General features: G+C 39.7%; 1 protein-coding gene across 1 annotated transcript in view; it reads right to left on the bottom strand.

Annotated features, from left to right (window-relative positions):
- The window catches only part of CATSPERE (catsper channel auxiliary subunit epsilon), a 58,656-nt gene that overhangs the window by 28,630 nt on the left and 7,197 nt on the right, over positions 1-22,829 (bottom strand). The window contains exons 6-9 of the mRNA XM_036016179.1: positions 15,374-15,451; positions 9,521-9,627; positions 6,910-7,402; positions 2,652-3,129 (exon numbers count right to left, since the gene is read on the bottom strand). Of these exons, the coding sequence (XP_035872072.1) occupies positions 2,652-3,129; positions 6,910-7,402; positions 9,521-9,627; positions 15,374-15,451 (1,156 nt within the window). The remainder of the gene's footprint in view (positions 1-2,651; positions 3,130-6,909; positions 7,403-9,520; positions 9,628-15,373; positions 15,452-22,829) is intronic.

The raw sequence follows: 22,829 nt of genomic DNA, 5'->3' as shown, positions 1-22,829 counted from the left end.
CCTTGGTGACACCTTGATCTTGGACTTCCAGCCTCCAGAACCATGAGAACATACCCTGCTGTTGTTTGAGCCAACTAGTCTGTGGGGTTTTGTTAAGGCAGGTCCTAGCAGAACAATACAACTGCGATGAAGAGATGAGGGTGGGCTTGGCACCCCTTCAGGGTGACTCTGCAAACAAGAGTAAATACTCTCCCCTTAACAGAGTATTATGTTTGAGTCACAGAGGTTCACAGGCAGTGAGTCTCTCAACCTCTTTGGTTCTAGAGCTGCATCTGTAAAGTGAATAGTGAGTTGATTTCTGGTTTCCTTTTCAGATACAGTGTTCTCTAGGGACCAATTCTTGGGGCATCCTTTCTGTAATTTTCATAAAGGAACACTTAGGGAGGTCTGGCTGAAAAGAGGAAGGTAGATTCAGAGTTGGGGAGTTCAGAGGCTATTCTGCATCTGACATTTGGAACCTGAATAAATAAGTGACCGTTTCACAAATTACCATAAATTATATTCTGATTAAACTCCTGACTCAGAAATGTCATTTTTTTAGGATTCGAATAGTTGAATACCAGTGTCAACATACATTTCCTTACAAAGTGAAACTCCCCTATTGTTATAACATTGTCAGTAGGAATTCAGCAATATGACAACATTCCTGAAGTCGTTACACTGACGGGGGGTGCTTCATATGAAGCCGGGAGTAACTTTCAGAGTGCTCTAGTGAAGCTGCCAGGGTAATGTGTCCTTAATGCTGAGCCAGCATCATGGGGATTGGACACCAGTGTTCTCATGGCTGTGCCACTGTGTGTGGGGTGAGGGTCAGGGTCAGGGTCAGGGTTAGTGTGGTGCCACCACAATTGGGGCGATAACAGTGACCAGGTGATTTTCCTCAAATAACTTAGATTTCCTTGCACAGTTAATTCTGTTTTGTTCACTTTGGGCAATGAATCCCATCCAGGCCTACCAAATTCTTGGCCTGTTGTGCTTTGTGAGTGTTGCTAGAAATTTCACAAGGTGGAAGGGGAGAAAGACATGGGTGATGACGTAAAATATATCTCTGCTGAATGACAAAAGTATTGCAGGATACACAGTATGATGATATATAACATGTAGAACCTCACCCAGATGTATTGTGTGTGGATTTTATATAACAGTCGTGGGAATGTAAAATACAGCATAAAATATGGCAAAACAGAGTCCATGAAATTGTAAGAACTATGTATGACACCGGGACTTATTGTGATGATCAGTTGGCCAGATATAAATGTCTATCACTGTGTTCTATCCCTCAAACTACTATAACATTGTATGTCATGTACAATGGAAAAAAGTCATTTACACTGTACTGTAGTTTATAGGCATGCAGTAGCATTATGTCCACAAATTTACATACTTTAACTCAAAAATACTTTATTGCTAAAAAATGCTATCCATCATCTGAGCCTTCAGCAAGTTGTGGGTTTTTGCTGGTGGAGGGCTTTACTTTCAAATTTAAAAAACAAAGTATTGTGAGGCTTATAAAGAGAGGTGCATTAAAACGTGGTATGCTTGTACTATTCCTTGAAGGTTTACCACCTGCCCAGGATTATCCTAGACGTTTTGTATACAATCCCTTATCTACTTATAATGGCAGTCTTATGTTCTGGATCAGAAAACTGAGGCTTGGAAAATTTAAATGACTTGTTCATGGATTTAAATACAACTCTGTTTAACTCTACCTGTTATTTTTTAAAGGTTTAAAAATTATTTTATTTACTTAGAGAGAGGGGAAGGGAGAGAGAAACATCAATGCGGGGTTGCCTCTCACATGCCGGCCCCCGCCCCCTGCCCCAAGGGTCTGGCCTGCAACTCAGGCATGAGCCCTGACTGGGAATTGAACCAGCCACCCTCTGGTTTGCAGGCCAGTGCTCAGTCCACTGAGCCACGTCAACCAGGGCTGTAATACCTGTCATGGGTTGAACTGTGTTTCCCCACACACACGCAAAAAAAGCTGAAATTCTAACTCTCAGTACTACTTCAGAACGTGACTTTTTTTTTGGAAATAGGGTCATCACAAAAGTGATTAGTTAAGATAAGGTCATATTGGAATAGGGGGCCCTGTTGCCATCATAACAAGGTGGCATGTGGAGACACAGAGAGAATGCTATGTGATGACGAAGGCAGAGTTTGGAACCATGTGGCTGCAGCCAAGGAATGCCAAGGTTTGCCAGAAGCCCCCAGAACCTGGGAAGAGGAAGAAAAGATTCCTCTTCAGGTTTCAGAGGGAGCACGGCCCTGCCAACACCCTGAATGCAGACTTCTAGCCTCCAGAACTAGGGAGCAACACATTTCTGTTGTATTAAACCACCTGGTTGGGTACTTTGTTACGGGAGCCCTAGAAACTAATACAACACACCACCTCCTACACTAAAAATGTGTCAGCTGCTTAGTTAGCATCTAAGGATGGACCAAAATGAACCTGTGAAAAAAAACTTCAGTTTGCCATTTTTCTATGTAAGATTATAGCTAATGTTAGTAGAATCCATTTTTAGGTGGTACAAAGTACACCATTACCTATCAAAAGCACCGTATATTAGTGCACTTAAAATTGCTACGTCTTCATCAAGAACAATGTCTGTTATGAAATGTAGGATACTTTTTGCAAAATGAGAATGCCTCACCTATGAAAACATCATGAATAATACTGCCATGTGATAATCCTGATAGATTTCCAAATGTTGTTGGTGTTTGTACAACTCCAGTATTAGTGAAATTGTTGTAACAATAGTAGATCCTGTGTTTGTCCCATAGTATGAATTCTGGCATTGCTGAATATAGAAAACGCAGCATTAGAAAACTGTCAGCTGGGACAGTTAATACAAAGTCTTGGAATACCCACTGTTCTGTGTCTTCATTGTATGTCACTATGTAAATCCTTTTAGTGACATTACATGTAGTGCAGTAATTTAATGACAAGCCAAGTTCCAAAGGGTGTCCTGTGTAGCCCGCATTGTGTATAGTCAAAGTCACAGTTGGGGGTATATTTATAATTTTCCTCAGCTTTTCAGTAGTCATTATTTTGACGAATTTAAGTGAAGGATATCCGAGATAAACTTCATTTGCTGTCCAGACTATCATGATGCTTCTTTTTTTATCGGCCTGTGACAAAATTGAAAATGATGAGAAAATCTTCAATTTTAGGCACAGTCGTAACAAAGTAAAACATAGTCACTGCTAAGGTTTCATTTCTAGTATAGTTCTGAAAAATACCTCAAGCATAGAAATACATGACACAGAAGTATGTCATTACATATCACCATAAAAATAAGTTATGCCAGTAACTATTCTTTTATATATTATTTTATCAGTAGAAAGAATTAATCTTAATTCTCCTTCACATATTCAAAGAGCATCAATCTTCTGTTATGTATTTATTTACTCTGATCAGGAGTGCCCCTTTGACCTTGATATTTACTAAGGTCAAGCTCTAAGGACACCTCAAACATTAAGTTATTTTTGGAATTCGAGCTTCATTGGATATCAGAGAAAGAAAACAGAGAACCTAAAACTTTAAGCAAATCGATACTACCCTTTTCAGGATATAGTCTGTTAGAGAAAATGGCCATTCAGAGATGGCAGTGTCTGAAATTCAGGGGGCCTAACTTTATTTAGAGAGTCAAATCCCCCCTCCTCTAGCTGTTTCTAATTCTTAGAGATTTTTGTTCAAAATGTAACTTCTATGTCCATGACCACCAAAAGAAGTCTTTTGGGCACATCTCGTTTCTCTTATTTAATTAATTTACAAATATTTAGTGTATAATCAAATAAGATGTAGACAGATACCAAACTGGTAACCAAGGAAAGAGACTATTTGGTGTAAAAAGTATTTTTATCAAAGGAAGATCCAACTTCAAGTCTAGAGCTTACGTTGCTGGAGTAGAGTATGAAACAATCCTCAAAGAGGAAACAGAGAAACAAATGATGAGCCCTTCACAGAAAAGGCTCACAACCATTCTCATTCTTGGCAGAGGGATGGGAAGAGGAATGTGCCATAATAAAGACAGATGGGAATTCCAAGGAGACCCAGCAGTGGGATGGGTTTTCACTCACCCACAAACTCTTTTCCTTAGATCTTTCCTTAGTGCTTGGGTGTAGTAAACCAAGGATCTCGGGGCAAGGCAGGGGAGCTGGGAGACCCCTGAGGCATTCAGGGCCTCCTGCAGCTGTAATGGGTGTGCCTCTGCAGACAGGGAGGGGCAGGCAGCAAGGAGCACAGCTGAGAGAGATGCACCTGCATTCTGGGTTCTCAGGTGTCCCAGGCTGGGAGTGGGATAAGACAGCTGAGAGCAACTCCCCTCTGGGACGTGCTTGGCCTTTCCCCAAAGTGTGAAGCCGTCTCCCTTCCAAGACTGGGGGCGGGGAAGCAGGAGAGAGAGAGAAAGAGAGCTCTGCCAAGGCACAAAAATCCAAGGGCAGAGGAGTGAGAAAAGAGAATTCCTCAGCGATAAAAAGGCTGACTGCTAGGCTGTAAGGCAGAGGCGGTGCTCTCCCAGTTCGGAATGCGTGTGACTCAGCTGCGAGGTGGGAGGAGACCTGTGCAGTCTTCTCAGTGCTGAGCTCTCAAACACGGTTGGAGGGAAAGTAACCATGACAAAAACGCCAAAAGATCCAGTGGGGAAGATGGGCCACATGAATGCAGAGATGGGGGACCAGCTGAGACTCATACATGATGGGCACGAAGAAAATGGAAATGCGAGAAATAAGCAAATGTGGTGCTAGGAATAAAGACATCATTAGATAAATTTAAGAGCACACTGGGAGCAGCAGAAGAAAGGAGCAGCGAACTTGAAGACAGTCACCAGCATTTATACAAACGGAAGTACAAAGAGAGAAACTGAGTGAAACAAACATAAACAGGTGGCCTGAGATCTGCGGGACAATATTAAACGGTGTCACATATGTGTTTCGGGAACCCTAGAAGGGGAGGAACAAAGAATGGTGCGGAAGAAATACTTGAAGAGATAATGTCTGAGAACAACCCCCAAATTAATGAAAGACACGATCCCAGAAATCCAAGTGGCTCAGTTGAGCCTTAACAGGACAAATATAGGCTGAGGCAGAAGGAGGTTTACAGTGGTGAGTATGTGAAATACAGAATTTAGTCTTGTACTATCATTTATTAATCGCTGTGTTTTCCATGTGAACTACTGTAAACCTACTTTTGCCCCACCCTGTATACAGAAAATCACACATAGTCACATAACAAAAGTGGTGAAAATGAAAGATAAAGAGCAAGTTCTAATAAAAGCAGCTATGGATAAAAATAAGACACATTATATATATATGTGTGTCTTATTTTCATGATGTGAATAATGGCTGATTTCCTACCAGAAAATGATGGAGGCCAGCAAATAATGGAATGATATCTTTATAAATTGTTCACAACAACAACAACAACAACAACACACCTGCCATTCTGTAATTCTCTATCCAGTGGATGCCCTTCAAACATGAAGGCAAAAAAAATGAAGGCACTTTTATACAGACAGATGCTGAGAGAGCTTGCCATACAAGGACACTTCAAGACACGCTTCAGGCTGGAGAGAAACGCAACCAGGAGGAATGCCGGGGGTGCCGACCACAATGAAGCGCGACCACAAAGTGACATGTTAAAGATTTATTTTGCTGCCGGCTTGTACTTCTATCTCTTTAGGAAACTGGACTTTAAAAGCAGAAATATTACCAAATTTTTGGGATTGATGGCTTACTGAGCAGTCGAATGTGGGACAAGGGTGCCAAGGGTGGGCATGCGCAGAATGGCATAGTGATGAGGTCCGCACGTATGCTGTTGGGAAGTGTACCTAGTATTTGAAACTGGACCCCAGTCAATCAAAGAGGTTGACTGTAGAGTGAAGTGCAACCACTAACAATAGTTTTGAGTCAAAAAATTAATACAGGAGGCAACATGGAAACACTGCAAAGTGCACATTTTACACAGAAGAAGATAAGAAAGGAGAAACAAAGGAAAGAAGAAGAATCAGGATTAATGGAAAACCAACGCCAAGCTGCTTAAACCCAACTGTAGCAGTTGGCCCACTACATCCATGTGGACCAATCGCTATAACTTAAAGGCAGAGACTGTCACACTGGGGAAAAAGCAAGACCCCAGTTTGAAGCTCGGTTGTTGAGTGCATACACATTTAGGATTCTTATGTCTTCTTGAGGAAGTGACTCTTTTATCATTATATAATGTCCTTCTACACCCCTGATTGTCTTCCTCATTTGTCTGATATTAATAAAGTCACTCCCGGTTCCTTTTAATAAGGGCTTAGATGGTATCTCCTTTTCCAATATATTACTTTGAATCCAACTACATCATATATTTCAACTAGGCTTCTTATAGAAAACACACAATTTTGTCTTTTTCAAAATGTCCAATTTGACAATCTTTGCCCTTTATGTCCCTGGATGATTGCTGCAGGACCCCACCTGTCCTCTTAGCATTTTCCTTACTTCCACAGAAGTCCAGCTCTGTGCTGCAAAGAAGGTTTAAAACTGTTATGCAGCATTTTAGATGTTCTGTAATGCTCTAGCTTAAGGATATTTTATTCACTGTATTGTCAGAGATTAGAGAGTTAATTCATTTTTGAGAGCAGATGGAGTTTTTGTTTGAGGAAAAAAATGTTTTGGACTTTTTGCCTGAGTCCAGGTAAAACAAAACACCCCTAATATGACTGGATGATTCTGCATAATAATATACAAGATTCATTTTATTCTATGTTGCCAGAGGTGCTAGGCCAAGCTCTCTACAACCATAAATTAAATGACTCTGCAAAATTATTGCATGGTGTAGTCTCTAATGTATCACTGAATTAAAAGGCATGGTGAATACACCTAAATGTGTAAGCGTACTATATATATATGTAATGTTTTACTAACCTTCGATGAATAGTTGGGCCAACACCACTTTCTTGATTGAATGCCAACAATTCCACTTTCAGGAAGGTTTTCTCTGGTTCCCAGTCTTGTGAATGCCATAGAACTTTTTACATAAAGGACACCATTTATTAAAAAAAAAATTCTAGTGTAGAATACGGTCACAGCAGACACGTTTTGTCTCTCATCATCAGTGAGGCTGTTCGGTGGCACTCTGACTCTGGTCCAAGTGCGGAATGAATCGTTGGTTTGAAAGGTCTCCATGTCGGCTACCACCACGGCACATGCTGGAACACAAGCTTCCCAGGTTGACATTAATGGTGTACCAGGTGGTGAAGTGATGGGTAAAAAGCCAGGAATCTCAGGCACTGTCATGAAAGAAAAACTCAGCTGGAAAAAATAATTTGCAATAAAGCAATCTTGAAAAGACACCTGGTTTCCCTTAATCTCTTTTAGCATGTCATCGTTTTGCATTGGTAGATAGACGCTCCAGGCCCTACGAAGAGGAAAATAGAAACTATAAGAATACAACAGTCTCTTTCTCGTCTCTCAGCCATCTTGCAACAAGGCTGGCATTTATTACCTGTTAACCATTTTTGTGTTTTTGTTAATATAAATCTGGGTAAAATAAGTCAAGTAGTATTAAAATGCTACCCATTTTCTCCTCATTCTTCACCCTTGTTTGCAAAGGAAACAGTCTTGACTCATAATGCTCTTCTGCGATGTGTCTTCATAGTCTCAATAAATATTCTTATACTGCTCTCTTACTATAGAATTTTTATACATTATCTGTTGGCCTCTTATATGACAGATGAAGATGGATCTCATTGGATATACCCACCGATACGTCTTCTTTTCCCTCAAATTAATGTCATGTTTACCTAAGCGTATAGTGTTTATATTGTTATTACTAACGTATATAGTGCTTACTACTGAGCCAGTGATTGCACTGTGATTGTAATCTTTTATAAATATATTCATTTACAATGTTTCCCCTAGAGTTAATAATTATTTATTTTAAAACTTGGTTTAGTTTTCTAACATTTCCGATAGGTAGCTGAAATGCCACTCCCTAATGTTTTCCTCGTGGTCAATGTGGAGTAATCTGGCACTTGTTTTCCGAGACTTCCTTTCCTGCTCTCCGGGCTGAGGCTGCCATGGCCTGGACCCAGTCCTTTGATCTTCCTTGTTTTGCTAAAGCACATTCTTCAGGAAGTACCTCTTTGCCAGAGGGCATGTGAATATAAATGTTTTGAGGTCCTGAAATCCAAAAGTATCTTCATACACTTTCTAGAGAATCTGGCTCGGTAGTGACTTCAGAACTTGGATGGCATGCTCCCCGGCCTCCTCGTATTTAGGTTTCCTAGTGAGAGTGACACATCGACTCTCGTCATTGAAATGGGTTGCCTTCCCAGAAGCTTTCTGGGATCTCCCTCTTTTTCCTTCGCATACTGAGCTTGGACAGAGCTGGGTCTTATCTTTTGAAGTGGATGCATGCAGAGGAATTTGCAAAAACAAGCACTCTGACATACATCTTAGAAGCCAGGGAAAGTTCGACAGGCCCTTTCTCCACAGGCCCATCCTGGAGACGACAGGCTGTGGGAATGCTTCCTAACTCACTCTACGAGGCCAGTGGTATCCTAATACCAACATTATCCTAATACCAACACTAGATAAACGTGTTACAGGTAAAGCTACAGACCTTTTGAATCCAACAACATTTACAAATAATTATGTACTGTGGCCAAATGGGACTTACCCCAGTTATGCACATACAATTCGACATTTAAAAATCAACTAATGTAACCCTTCACATCAACAGGTTAAGAAAGATAATGCATTTAATCATATCTATAAATGCACAAAAAGCATTTGACAAAATCCAACACTTGTTCGTGATAAATACTCTCAGCAAACTAGCAACAGAGGGGAACTTCAACTTGATAATGAAGCATCTATACCAAGAAAAAAAAAAACCATAATGAGGAGAAACTAGATCCTTTCCTCCTAAGAATAAGGAACAAGGCAAAGTGCCTTTTCTTACCACTCCTGTTCAACATCATACTGGACGCATACGTTGTATGTTTTAGCTATAAGCATGTTGGCCCATGCCTGGGTGTTCAATAGGTTGAGGCTGTCTGAACCCCATGATGACCTACTAGGTGACGGTAACAGACTTTACTTCTCAGTTGGGATTTGTGATGTGTGGTTTGTGTGTATGCATGTGCCTGTACTCTAGCAGTAGTGACCACTGTGACATCAGCCCAGCACTGTGTCTCACTTTTATGAACCAGTGAGAAACATTTTAACGTATTGCCATGATTTGCCACCATGCTGAAGGAGGCTCATGGGTTGAACTTTAGCTATTAATGCAAATTGTGAAACTATAACCCAGGATTCTGACTAGCATTTTCTGAGTTGCTAACTAGTTCTCACTCTCACAATTGTTTATTTTTCTTTTTTGGTATCATAAAAGAATCTATGTGGAAATTACATATGAGATATGCCATGAAATTCCACTAGGGTTTTAAAATCTCTCTCACCTCAAGTCTCTGACAGTTTTTTACTGAATTTAAAAGATGAATTTTATATCTGAAAATTAAACATTAAATACCCATTCTCCAGTCTTTCATGTGAAAAATAAACTTTTCTCTTCAGAAACGTATAGACGACTGGCTCCTGGCCCAAAGTGGTCAACTGCTTGCTAAGCATAATGGAATTCTGTAAAAAAAAAAAAAAACCAAATTACTTCTTCTTTGCATAGCCAAATTTATTTGGAAATTACATTGTTATATTGAATTTATTATTTTAGTTAAGACATTGTTTATGGTTATAATTTACCACATTTTCAATATTTGGGTTTGTTTTTTTCCTACCACTTGGCCTCCTCCCCATTAGAATTTTATGAATTATAATTAAGTTATAATACAGTTTCCAACATGTTGAAAATACTATGCACAATCAGAATCTCAAATGAACGGATTTTATACCCTTCAATAAAATACCCTTAGTTATAATATGAAATACACAATGGAGTTTCTAAGACTAATCTATTAGAATTATTTCTGTATGAACCTGTCTTCAAAGCAACATACTCTTTCAAGGCAGGTTTCAAATGGTTACTGAACCCAACCAGGGTCAGGGAGGGAGGGTCCTACCACTCATAGCCTACCAGACACATCTCCAAAGATGGGGTTTGGTGGAAAAGAAAGGAATCTTTTCCTTCATGGCAAGTTTCTGCCTAAAATATCTGGGTAACAGAGTAAGGGGAAAGGAAAAGTCAGAGTATGACATCAAAAATAGCTACTTAAATATTTGTCATTACAATGACTACATAGGTCCAAGAACTGAAAAGAACACAAGAGCAGAAATCTGTTCCCAGTGCTGACTGTTATCCCCAAGGTCTTTGGAAATAATGGTAAGTTTCTGCCTCCAATGACCATTCCCTCTAAGGCACCTGAAGAAAAATCACCCTGTCACCCTCGGCCAGTTCAGTTCAAGGTTGTGTCAGGAATCTCTTTTCCCACCCAAAAGTATCATAAAAGTAGGTGGCTTAGGGGGTCTCCAGTCGCTGTGTAGGTCCAGGCATCTTTCAGTGTCTGCGACCCCAGGTACCTGCTCACAGATCCACACCAGCTACCGTTGGCAAGCCCACCCCCAGAGGAGAAGCCAACTAACTTTTGCTGTCTGGTGTGCTCTGTTTTCAAAAGTTCTGTCCCAGAAGCACATGAGTGCCAAAATCCAGTGGGAGTGTCCAGCCTTGCAACCAATGGGGGTCCGGCTGTGTTTGCTTTTGCCCCTCTTCCCCCGACCCCCCACCCCTGCTGCATTTAGCGAGGTGGCCAGGTCTCCAGTCAGCTCAAGCCCCTCCCCATTTCCAGGTGGGATGTGTATCCCCCCCCCCACCATTACAAAAAGATACCTGGAGGCTTTAACAAAAATTCTCTTAGTATATAGACAGATGCGACATGCTCCCTCTCTTTCACATGAGATTTAAGGAGAAGCTGAATTGACTGGAATTATCCCTAATAAGGCATGTTTAGAATAAAGGCAATAGTTTTATTATGGGTATTATGGGAATCCCTAGAATTAAAAAATCAGATAATGAGGGTCAGTCTAGAATTCTGTAGCTCCCTTCTACCCTAATCTTCCAATAATGCTCCTGTTTAATTTCCTAGAAATAGGAAATTACAGTGGAGCCTTTGAGATCGCCACAGTGGATGCCAGCAAGGGTGTGTGGCTGGGCCTGGGGAGCGTCTCACAGGGAGACTTAATGTGTTTGAGAGAGCAGGAATGGTGCGTAGGAAAGGCCTCCCAGAAAGATACCCATTTAATGATTTTGCAAGAGAAGTACAGGTTTGTCTGGTAAATAATGAATAATATGTAGCTTTACTTTGTTTCTGAAAATCTTACTATTCAGAATTTTGAATACAACTACCTTTCATATAACTATAAAGGAAAAGGGTAAATGAAATGTTCTTAATGTGGCTTCGATAAGATGGAAGTAAAATATACTAAGCAAGATGTACAACAAGATGACAAAAAAAAGACAGGCCAAGAAAATGTTAGGACAATCTTTAACTCTCACATGGCAGATGTCAGCAGGTGTAAAAATATGTTTTTTCATTAAAAGGGTGATTTATATATAGCATTAAAGAGAATTTTATAAATGTAGGAAAAATTACCACAAAGAAGTTATCAAAAAATAAAAACACATGCAGTATATTTTCTTAGGACTTGCCAAAGGTACGGTGCTATTATATATTCAAGTTATATGAACAGAAGTCTATATAAATAATAATACAATATTCCACTCAGTGAATTACCATCATTGACTTAACAATCCCTTACTGGACATGTAGGTAGTTTTATTTTTTTCACCATTTTTAATATTGTAGCCACAGACACCATCAGATATACAGTCTTTTCCACAGTTAGGACTATTTCTCTTTTGATTAGATTCTTGGAACTGTGATTACTAGGTCAAAAGTTATGGATATTTTAAAAATTCTTGATACATATTACCAAATGACTTCTAAAAGGATTATGGCCATTAACATTATTATTAGTTACCAATGGGAGCCATGGACCCGTGGACCAAATGAGTCCATGCTGTTTGTAATACAGCTCCATGGAAAGAGTTTAAGGAAATGACATGGTCACGAATAAACATGAAAGTTAAAAAGAGCAAAAAAGCAAATTATTAGGTATGCATGGACCAAATAATGTTAAAATGTACATATTTTTATTTGAGAAGATGAGAAATGAAGTAATGTTAACACTCTAAGTATTCAATTAGCATTAGTTTATTTTATTCTCTCTAAAGTTGATTGCCAAATCAAAGAATTGATCGGTTGTCATTCTGATTTATCAGTCTGCTGGCTGTGAGTTTGATTACCGTACATTATAATAACACTATTGAAAATCAGACAAATCTTGGTTCGTTAATACATATTAATGAGAAATTAAAACTGTTCATTTTATATTTCTCTTCAATGCAGTTTATTGTAGTTGAAGACAGAAAATTCTTCAAAGAGGTAAATTTGCAACAAATAAGAAAACGTTTGTTTATTCTCCATGTTGCACCCTTTGGAAATTCATTAGTCTGTAAGTGACAGAGGGCTCAATAAGGGGCCGGACAGAGTTCTGAAAGGTGACTTCAAAGTACACGCTGAAGGCAACGTGTGAATAGAGGGAGCATTCCTCAACATAACAAAGGCCATATATGAGAGACCTACAGCCAACATCATACTCAATGGGAAAAAATTAAAATCTTTTCCACTAAGATCAGGAACAAGACAAGGCTGTCCACTTTCATCACTTCTATTCAATATAGTACTGGAAGTTTTAGCCACAGTGGTCAGGCAAGAAAAAGAAATAAAAGGAGCTCTGGCTGGCATAGCTCAGTGGATTGAGCATGGGCTGCGAACCAAAGTGTCGCAGGTTCAATTCCCAACCAGGGTACATGCTCAATTATGTACCCTGGGTTGCAGGCCATGACCCCCAGCAACCACACATCGATGTTTCTCTATCTATCTATCTCCCTCCCTTCCCTCTCTAAAAAAAATAAATAAAATCTTTGAAAAAAAAAAAGAAATAAAAGGCATCCAAATCGGAAAGGGGGAAACAAAACTGTCACTGTTTGCAGATGACATGATAGTGTACATAGAAAATCCTATAGACTCCACCAAAAAACTGCATGACCTAAGAAGTGAATTTGGCAAAACAGCGGGATACAAAGTCAACATCCAGAAATCAAAGGCATTTGTGTACGCCAACAATAAAACAGCAGAAGCAGAAACCAAGAAAAAAATCCCATTTGAAATAGCAAAAAGAAAAGCAAAATACCTAGGAATAAACCTAACCAAAGAGATAAAAACCTGTATTTAGAAAACTATATAACTCTGAGGAAAGAAATCAAGGAAGACACAAACAAATGGCAACATATACCGTGTTCATGGATTGGAAGAATTAATATCATCAAAATGCCCATACTACCCAAAGCAATTTACACATTCAATGCAATTCCTATTAAAGTACCAATGGCTTATTTCACAGACATAGAACAAACACTTCAAAAATTTAGATGGAATCGTAAACAACCCCAAATAGCTGCTGCAATTTTGAGAAAGAAGAGTAAAGTAGGAGGGGTCACAATACCTGACACTAAACTATACTACAAGGCCACTGTAACCAAAACAGCCTGGTACTGGCATAAAAACAGGCACATGGACCAATGGAACAGAACAGAGAGCCCAGAAATAAACCCAAGTCTCTACAGGCAAATAATATTTGACAAAGGAGGCAGCAACATAAAATGGAGTAAAAATAGCCTCTTCAACAAATGGTGTTGGGAGAACTGGACAGCTACCTGCAAAAAAATGAAACTCGAGCACCGACTTCCACCTTATACAAAGATAAATTCAAGGTGGATAAAAGACTTCAATATAAACCATGACACCATTAAAGTCTTAGAGGAGAACGTAGGTAGGAAAATCTCAGATATTTCATGCAGAAAATTTTTTACTGACATGTCTCCAAGAGCAAAAGACATAAAGGAAAGAATAAACAAATGGGACCTCATCAAAATAAAAAGCTTCTACACAGCTAAAGAAAACAGTATCAAAATAAAAAGAGAACCAACTGGATGGGAAAACATATTTGCCAATGATACCTCAGACAAGGGTTTAACCTCCAAAATATATAAAGAACTTACACAACTCCACTCTAAGAAGACAAGCAACCCAATTAAAAAGTGGGCAAAGGACTTGAACAGACACTTCTCCAAGGGGGCCATACAGAAGATCCAAAGACACATGAAACCATGTTCAATATCGCTAGCTATCAGAGAGATGCAAATTAAAACCACAATGAGATACCACTTCACACCAGTCAGAATGGCCATCATAAACAAAGCAACAAACAACAAGTGTTGGAGAGGTTGTGGAGAAAAGGGGACCCTAGTGCACTGTTGGTGGGACTGCAGACTGGTACAACCACTATGGAAAGCAGTATGGAACTTCCTCAGAAAACAAAAAATGGATCTGCCTTTTGACCCGGCAATTCTACTGCTGGGACTATATCCTAAGAACGCTAAAACACCAATACAAAAGAACTTTTGCACCCCGATGTTGGTAGCAGCACAATTTACAATAGCTAAGTGCTGGAAGCAACCTAGGTGCCCATCAGTAAATGAATGGATCCAAAAACTATGGCACATTTACACAATGGAATTCTATGCAGCAGAAAGAAAGAAGGAGCTCCTACCCTTTGCAAGAGCTTGGATGGAGTGGGAAAGCATTATGCTAAGCAAAATAAGCCAGGCAGTGAGAGACAAATACCATATGATCTCACCTTTAACAGGAACCTAAACAACAAAACAAAGAAACAAGCAAAATATAACCAAAGCCAATGAAATAGAGGACAGGCTGACAGTGATCACAGGGGAGAGAAGAGGGAATTTCAGGGGACAATGGGTAGGGTTTACAGGAACAAATTTAAAGGACACATGGACAAAAACTAGGGGGAGGGTGGTAATGGAAGGAAAGTGGGGAGGGTTAGGTGGGTGGCCTGGAATGGGAGTAAAAGGGAGAAAACTGTACTTGAACAAGGATTAAAATAAATAAGAATAGAAAAAAACCCAAAAATAACCCCTGAAAAAACAAAACAAAACAAAGTATATGCTGAAGGGACAGCTGTAAAGCATTCTATAAAGGTCAGACTTGTCATGAATGATGAGATTCATAGAAAATGCAACAAATGCTCAGAAAACAATTCTAAAGAAAATTTATAAATGTTGTGAGCTAGCACAAATTCAAAATCACTTTAATGACTACACTCAACTTAATGGATAATTAAAAGGTAGTTAGTTCTGGGTACCTTAAAATAAAATATTCACAATATTCACAGCCCTCACAAAAGAAATGTAGCCTATTATTTTATCGATGATAATAATGTTTCTACCTACTGGTGACGGCGATTCTGCTTCCCATACCAGCTCACTGGGGTCTGCGTTTTCTGGGTCGTATACCCATATGATTAGATTCTACAAAATAAAATGTTTGCATTGCTTCAAATTTTGGACACCTTTCATTTTTAGCTGTGACAAAACATAACCACAAAAATGCTTTTACAAAATTTTGATGATCCCATTTAAAAAACAAAACAATGTGTTGTTTTTAATGAGTGGAACAACCCAAAGACACACAAAGGAAGAGCTAATAATATTCCTCTGCACGCCCGAGGGAACTGTTAGCCTTCCACAAGGATGCTCTTAGACCTTTCTCTGCATTCACCAGTAGACACAGTACCCCAGCCACTCACACACTCACACACGTGTAACAAAAATGAAAGCACACTACACAGGTTATTTGTAAATTGCTTTTATCGCTGGATACATCACAGTCATTTCATTAGGTGTAGATCTAATACTTTTCTTTTTTATTTATTTTTTCTTGAATAGATAATTTATTTTTATTCACACAATAAAAATAAATTATATTAAAAATATAGTGAAAACTGTCTCCCTCCCACACCATACTTCAACACTCATTTCTGTTAGTTCACTACACACCACAAATAACTACTCTTAGTAAGTTCTTGTTCATATTTCTATCAAATCAATAGGCATAAGCAATAAAGATATTTTTTCTCCAAAGAGAAGAGGTTAGAAAAGGGTAGAACTCATGGATCTTCTGAGATGGTGGTAGACCCCTGAGGGTCCTCACACCAGTCCTTGAAGCAACTTTTGTTGAAAAATTGGTTTGGAAAATTTGTCTTCTGGTAAACACGGAATATAATCTGGAAATACTATAGTAGTCATAAAAGAAGGATATACAAACTTAAACAAAATTTTTACCTGGATTAAAACCTCAGGGAAATTTCTGTTGGGAAAAAAGAGGAATCATATTTTAATAAACATTGTGCTAAATATTAGTTTGAATATTCTACTTTCAATATACATGTCTCTAAATCTTGGAATATTCTCTTTATGTTCCATTATAGATACCTCATTCAATCCTAAGTGTAAAAAACAGCTACATGTGTCTATAATTAAATATAATCAGGATTCTCAAGTGTCATCATGGTAGGCTGGGGGGCTTGACTCTGCATGCTTCCTTAACAAGAGTGCAAGTTCACAGAGCGAAGACGCATGAGTAATCTTTAAAAATCGGACTGTATCATTCCCTGTCCACAGCAACAGGAAAGCTCAACAGAGCCACAAGATGGTTCTCTGAAGAGACTAATAAGATAAGTGTAGAAATGCCCCTTGGAAGAAGAACAAGGCAACAGAAGGGAGACACAAATAAAAATGTTAGAAATGTCAAGACACGGACTTCCGGCAAGATGGAGGCACAGGTGGATACACCATACCTTCACGCACAACCAAGATTAGAAAAACAACAATTTAGAGGCAGAATAACACCCAGAACTGACCGAGAATTTATCTGGATGGAAGTCGGACAGCCAAAAAGTTGAAGTAGACCCGTTCATCCAGACCAGTAGGAGGGGTGGAGAGGAGCAGCCGGGCCAGGGCCATGGCACGGGTCACAGCGAGTAGAGCAGAGAGAGTTGCATGCATAAGGCAACCAGGAGCGTGTGAGGCGTCTGGGGCGCAGAAGATCCCAGCAGGTGAACCCTGAGTACACAAGTGGCAGCTGGCGGACCCAGTGAGACAGCGACTGTGGAGCAGGGCAGAGTGGGTAGCCCAGGATCCCAGAAAAGCGACTGAGATCCCACGGAGAACGGAGCTACCGCCATTGTTCCCTGCCGCCGCCCCCGCCCCTGCCCCCGCCCCCGCCCACACATACAACGTCACAATCTAGCGACTGGGGTGCCCAGCCTCGGTGAACACCTAAGGCTCCGCCCCTCACCGTAACAGGAATGACCAGACCCTCCCCCCCAAAAAAACAAAAACAAAAACAAAAAACAGAGAGAGATATGTCTCAAACAGAAGAACAGATTAATGCCCCAGGACTCATCATTTTAAGCGACCAGAGATAGCCAATCTATCAGATGCACAGTTCAAAACACTGGTGATCAGGAAGCTCACACAATTGGTTGATTTTGGGCACAAATTACATGAAAAAAATGCAGGTTACCATAAAAGAAATGAAGGAAAATGCACAAAGAACCAATAATGATGGAAAGGAAACTGGGACTCAAAACAATAGGGTGGACCAGAAGGAAGAAATAAACAACCAAACAGGAAAGAATGGAGAAATAAAAATTAAAAAAAAATGAGGAGAAGCTTAGGAACCTCCAGGACATCTTTTAACGTTCCAACATCTGAATTATAGGGGTACCGGAAGGGGAATAGGAAAAGCAACAGACTGAACGTGTATTTGAACAAATAATAAAGGAGAAATTCCCCATTCTGGCAAAGGAAATAGACTTCCAGGAAATCCAGGAAGCTCAGAGAACCCCAAAGAAGATGGACCCAAGAAGAAACACACCAAGGCACATCATAATTACATTAGCCAAGGTAAAAATGAAGGAGAGAATCCTAGAAGCAGCAAGAGATAAGGGGACAGTAACGTACAAAGGAGTTCCCATCAGACTGTCAGCGGATTTCTCCAAAGGGACCTTACAGGCAAGAAGGGGCTGGAAAGAAGTATTCCAAGTCATGAAAGACAAGGACCTATATCCCAGATTACTCTATCCAGCAAAGCTTTCATTTAGTATGGAAGGACAGATAAAGTGCTTCTCAGATAAGGTCAAGTTAAAGGAGTTCATCATCACCAAGTCCTTATTTTATGAAATGTTAAAGGGACTTATCTAAGAAAAGAAGATTAAAAAAAACATACATAGTAAAATGACAGCAAACTCACAATTATTAACAACCACACCTAAAGCAAAACCAAAAGAAACTAAGCAAACAACTAGAACAGGAACAGAACCACAGAAATGGAGATCACATGGAGGGTTAGCAACAGGGGAGTGGGAGGAGGAGAGAGGGGGAAAAGGTACAGAGATAAGTAGCATAGATGGTAGGTAGAAAGTAGGGGGAGGGTAAGAATAGTATGGGAAATGTAGAAGCTAATGCACTTATAAGTATGACACATGGACATGACTAAAGGGGGGATATGGGTGGGAGAGGGTATACAGGGTGGAGGGGAGTGAAGGGGGGAATGGGACAACTGTAATAGCATAATCAATAAAATATATTAAAAAAAGAAATGTCAAGACACAAAGCTACCTCTATGTCAGAGATTGAACAGAGATAAGAGGACGTCACAGGCACCTTTACGACACTGAACTTTTTACTAACATTGCTAACTGAAGATGTTCAGTTCCCAGAAAAAATGCTACTGATGAAAATGGATTTTACAAGAATTAGAATTCCAAACTCACACAATAAACCATTAAGTCAATTAATAGTTAGGAAATCTTCCTGCCCCTAACCCCACCCCAAAACATGCAGATTCAGGTGGATTTCTATGTTAGTTTACATCAAATACTCAAGGACGATGTATTTCCCATCTTATGTAAAAATCTGTCAGAGGAAAGAAAAAAATGACGGTTAACTTCCACAATGAATCTAGCATAGTCTTGCCACCAAGAGTAGAAAAGGATGGTGTAAGGGGAGTCCAATTACAGGCCAAGCCCACTCGTGAATATTCATACACAAAACACTAAACAAATACTAACTAGCAAATCAAATCCACCAATGTATAGGAAAGATAATTCATCAACACCCAGTTGGATTATACTAGAAACACAAGGTCAGCTTGACACAGAAATATTAGTGACTTATTCACCAGATTAATGTAGTCAAGGAGAAATGCCATATGGACGTTTAAGTGGAAGCAGAAAAAACTTCAAATAGTTTCCAACGCCAAAATTCATAAGAAAAATTCACCGCCAACTTGGATGAAAAAGGAATTTTCCTTAACTGGGTAAAGGCTAACTTGTAACCTGTAACAAACATTATGCAAAACAGTGAAGTGATGGCAGCCTCCCTTTGGAGGTCAGAACTAAGACGAGGAGGCTGGCAGCTGTCCGTCTCGGACACACTGTGTTCTGGCTGTGATGAAGGGATAAAAGGAAGAGAAGGCACACGTATTGGAAAAAAAAATGTCATTTCAAGTGATATGATTTGTAAAAACTCCCAGAGAATATATAAATAAGTTATTAGAATTAATAGAATTTTGCAAGGTTGCTGAATATAAACATCAATATTCAAAAGTAAACTGTATTATACACAACAGGAAGCTCTGGTTAGAATATGCAATTCAAAAAATTTGACTATTTCTAGTAGCTGCAAAAACATAAAGTACCTAGAAATAAATTGAATAAAAATGTCCTGGCACCTGTATGAAAAATTATAAAATTTTATTGGCAGACATGTAAAGGGAACTGAATAAATGTTGAGTTTTATATTATTAGTGAGCAGAGAGACTCTCCAAATTGATTAAAATATTTAGAGAAATTATAAAAATCCTTACTAGGGTTTTTGTGGAATTTTGTGGAATTTGATAAACCAATCCCAAAAATTCCTAGGGAAGAAAAACAGGCCCAAGATGGAGCTGAGAGACTCCAGAAAAGATTAGAACTGGTGTTGGAGTGGACTGGGCACTGGCGCTACCAGTTATCAAGATTTTAACATGAAGTGATTGTAGTAAACATAATGTAGAACGTACTCAAGTAGAGACAGACACATCAGCCGAACAGAATAGCCGGCCTGGAAAGAATCCACGCAGACATGGAAAACGGGCCTGTGACAGAGCACGCATGGCAGGCAAGTAGATTATTCAACAAACGGGTGTGAGAAATGAGCCATCCACGTAGAAAAAACAAAACTTGATTCCTATCGGGAAGCATGTACAAAAACTAATTCCAGGTGGATTAAGGATTTAATTGTGGAAGAGACAACTGTGTTGAACTTTTAGAAAAAAATATAGGAGACTATTTGTTATGAACTTGCAGATAAAGAAAGATTTCTTAAGTAGGTTAAAAAAGGCATAAAGCCATAAAGGAGTTTATAAATTCGTCTACCATAGTAGGACCTCTGTTGTCAACAGAGATCATAAGAAGTGAAAAGCTGCACAAAGTGGGTAAAATACTTTAAAAATATATATATTATAATGTCCTGGTAATTAAACAATAATGAAACTGTTATGAAGCAAAGATAACTAAAACATGGGTAAAATGCTCCTTTAATAAAGAAGGAATGATATAAATGAAAAATTCCTCATGAATACATGGACATGTGCTCAACAGTAATCAGGGAAATGAAAAGAAGAAGCACAATGACATAATTTCACCCTACTAGATTGGAAAAAATTAAAAACTCAGACCACATTAAGTGTTCATCAAGATGCAGCACGATGGGAACTTTTGCCCACTTCTGGCATTCATGTAGAACTCCGGGCAACCTTCTCCCACGAGATCAGGCGCATTCAGGGGTGTGTGGCCATAGACTGGACAACCTTTGCAAAAATCACTTAGGCATTACCGAGCAAAGCTGAACAAGTGCTTGTCCTAATTTCGGGCAATTCTACTTTTAGGTGTGTACCTTAGAGGAAGTTCCACTCATGTGCATTAGATCGGTGCTTCCCAAACAATGATGGTCACACAGGTGACTCCAGGATTTCTTAACATGCCCGTTATGATCCAGTAGGTGTGGAACAAGGCCCAAGCGTCTGCATTTTTAACAAGTTTGCAGCTGGTGCTTGTGCTGCTGGTCCTGGGACCCCACTTTGAATAGGGAGACCCTGTGTTGCCAATAAATGCATTGGCAGCAGAATGAGCCAAAAACATCATGGAGCATTCACAATGCAAGAACTAAAGATTCCCATTGGAACATGCATGAGCCTCAAAAACATGTTTAGAGCAAGGAGCAAGTCACGGATGAATATTTGTTTTGATTAAATAACATTAAAAACTGACAAAACTAAACAATTTCTTGCAATCAGATATTGGTAAACTATACAAAAAGCAGGAAATCATTTATTATACAATATTCGGCATGGTGGTTGACTGTTGGGGAATGAATAGGGTGTGACCAGTATGGACATAAAGCATATTCTAAGGTTTTGGTAATGTTCCCTTTGTTGACTTGCGTGATGGATGCATGGGTATTAGTTTCAGTTTTATTCTAAATGGGGTGTTTACAGGTGATGGGTTGTGAACAGTTTACAACTGGTGTAACAGAAAACACTGGGCTCCCCACGAGTTCTCTCTTTTGGACTAGCCTGTCCACCTGGGGAGGAGCTGCTTCTGTTTCTGCTTTTGTGGAGGGCACAAATCTGGATCAGGACAGCCTGCAGGCACATCTCTTTCACCAGCCACTGGGGCTCAGGGTGTGTGGCTGAGACTGGAAACCCAGGAACGTCGCTATAAATGCTTTCTCGGTAGTCACCTCTCTGGTGGTTGCCATGGTCTCTCCTCAGAGGAAGCAGCAAGTAGCCCACTTGACCACAGAGGCGGGTTTATTCTCCAAGTCGGCCGTACCAGGAATTTTCTCCCCCAGATTTTCCCATGTCTGTTTCTCAATTGGTTCAAAACCCTGGGGAAAGCTGGCGATTGATTGGCATCCCTGAAAACCCCAACAAGAATGGAGGCTGCTGGTTTCACAAGGGGTGGAGGAGACTCAATCCTCGCTTTCTGGTAAGACTCTGGGGAGGTGGCAGTAATTCAGAGGAATGGCTCCATGTGTACTCCTGGAGGGGCTTGTGACATCTAGTTATCAGGACTTTCAATCCAAAACTGCACATAAGCTGCTGAGCCATCTGACCCTAAGGGGCCATGTGAACCAGGACAATGAAACTGTCAGCAAAAACCATGCTCTGCTGAAGGCACCAGTATTCGGATCCGTTCTGCCTGGGTCATGTGCCAGTCCTCAACTAGGCACTGTGGCCAATGACGTGTGGAGTTACAGAGTTAGTACAATATAAAAATTACAAGAAATTAACCATCTCATCACAGAGTAGGGAAGGGTTGGTTCCCTCAGAGGAAGGGATGTTAAGTAGATAAAGAGAAATAGGTACATTATAGTTACCTGGTGAGCAGAGACCATGTGAGACAGATCTCTGTATCCTATACAGTGCTTAGGATGCTGTCTTGACGATGATACTAAAAGATATTCTGATTCATTGATGTTTTTTACTAATTGAATGATTTGATAATGTAGTTAATTATTTTCCCTTCTACCAGTTTCCCTTTCTTAGTTGTATTCATCCACTCTCATGTTACAGTGGGTTTGAAGAGCTATCCAGGACAGAGAGTTATTTTGGAATATAATGTAGCTAACAGAAATAAATGAGCCTTGTGGTCTGAAAAAGCAGAGTCAAATCCCAATGCTATCTTTTAGTGGCTGTGAAGTTTGGTCAAAAATTACTTAATCTATCCAAGTTTACATTTCCACATTTATAAAATAGAGGTAGTAATACTCAACATTTATGTGGTTATTATGACAAACA

This window comes from Phyllostomus discolor, chromosome 15 (genome assembly GCF_004126475.2).
Source record: "Phyllostomus discolor isolate MPI-MPIP mPhyDis1 chromosome 15, mPhyDis1.pri.v3, whole genome shotgun sequence".
NCBI classification, from domain to species: domain Eukaryota; kingdom Metazoa; phylum Chordata; class Mammalia; order Chiroptera; family Phyllostomidae; genus Phyllostomus; species Phyllostomus discolor.
The sequence above is the reverse complement of the archived record's forward strand: the minus strand, read 5'-3'. Positions and strand labels throughout refer to the sequence as shown.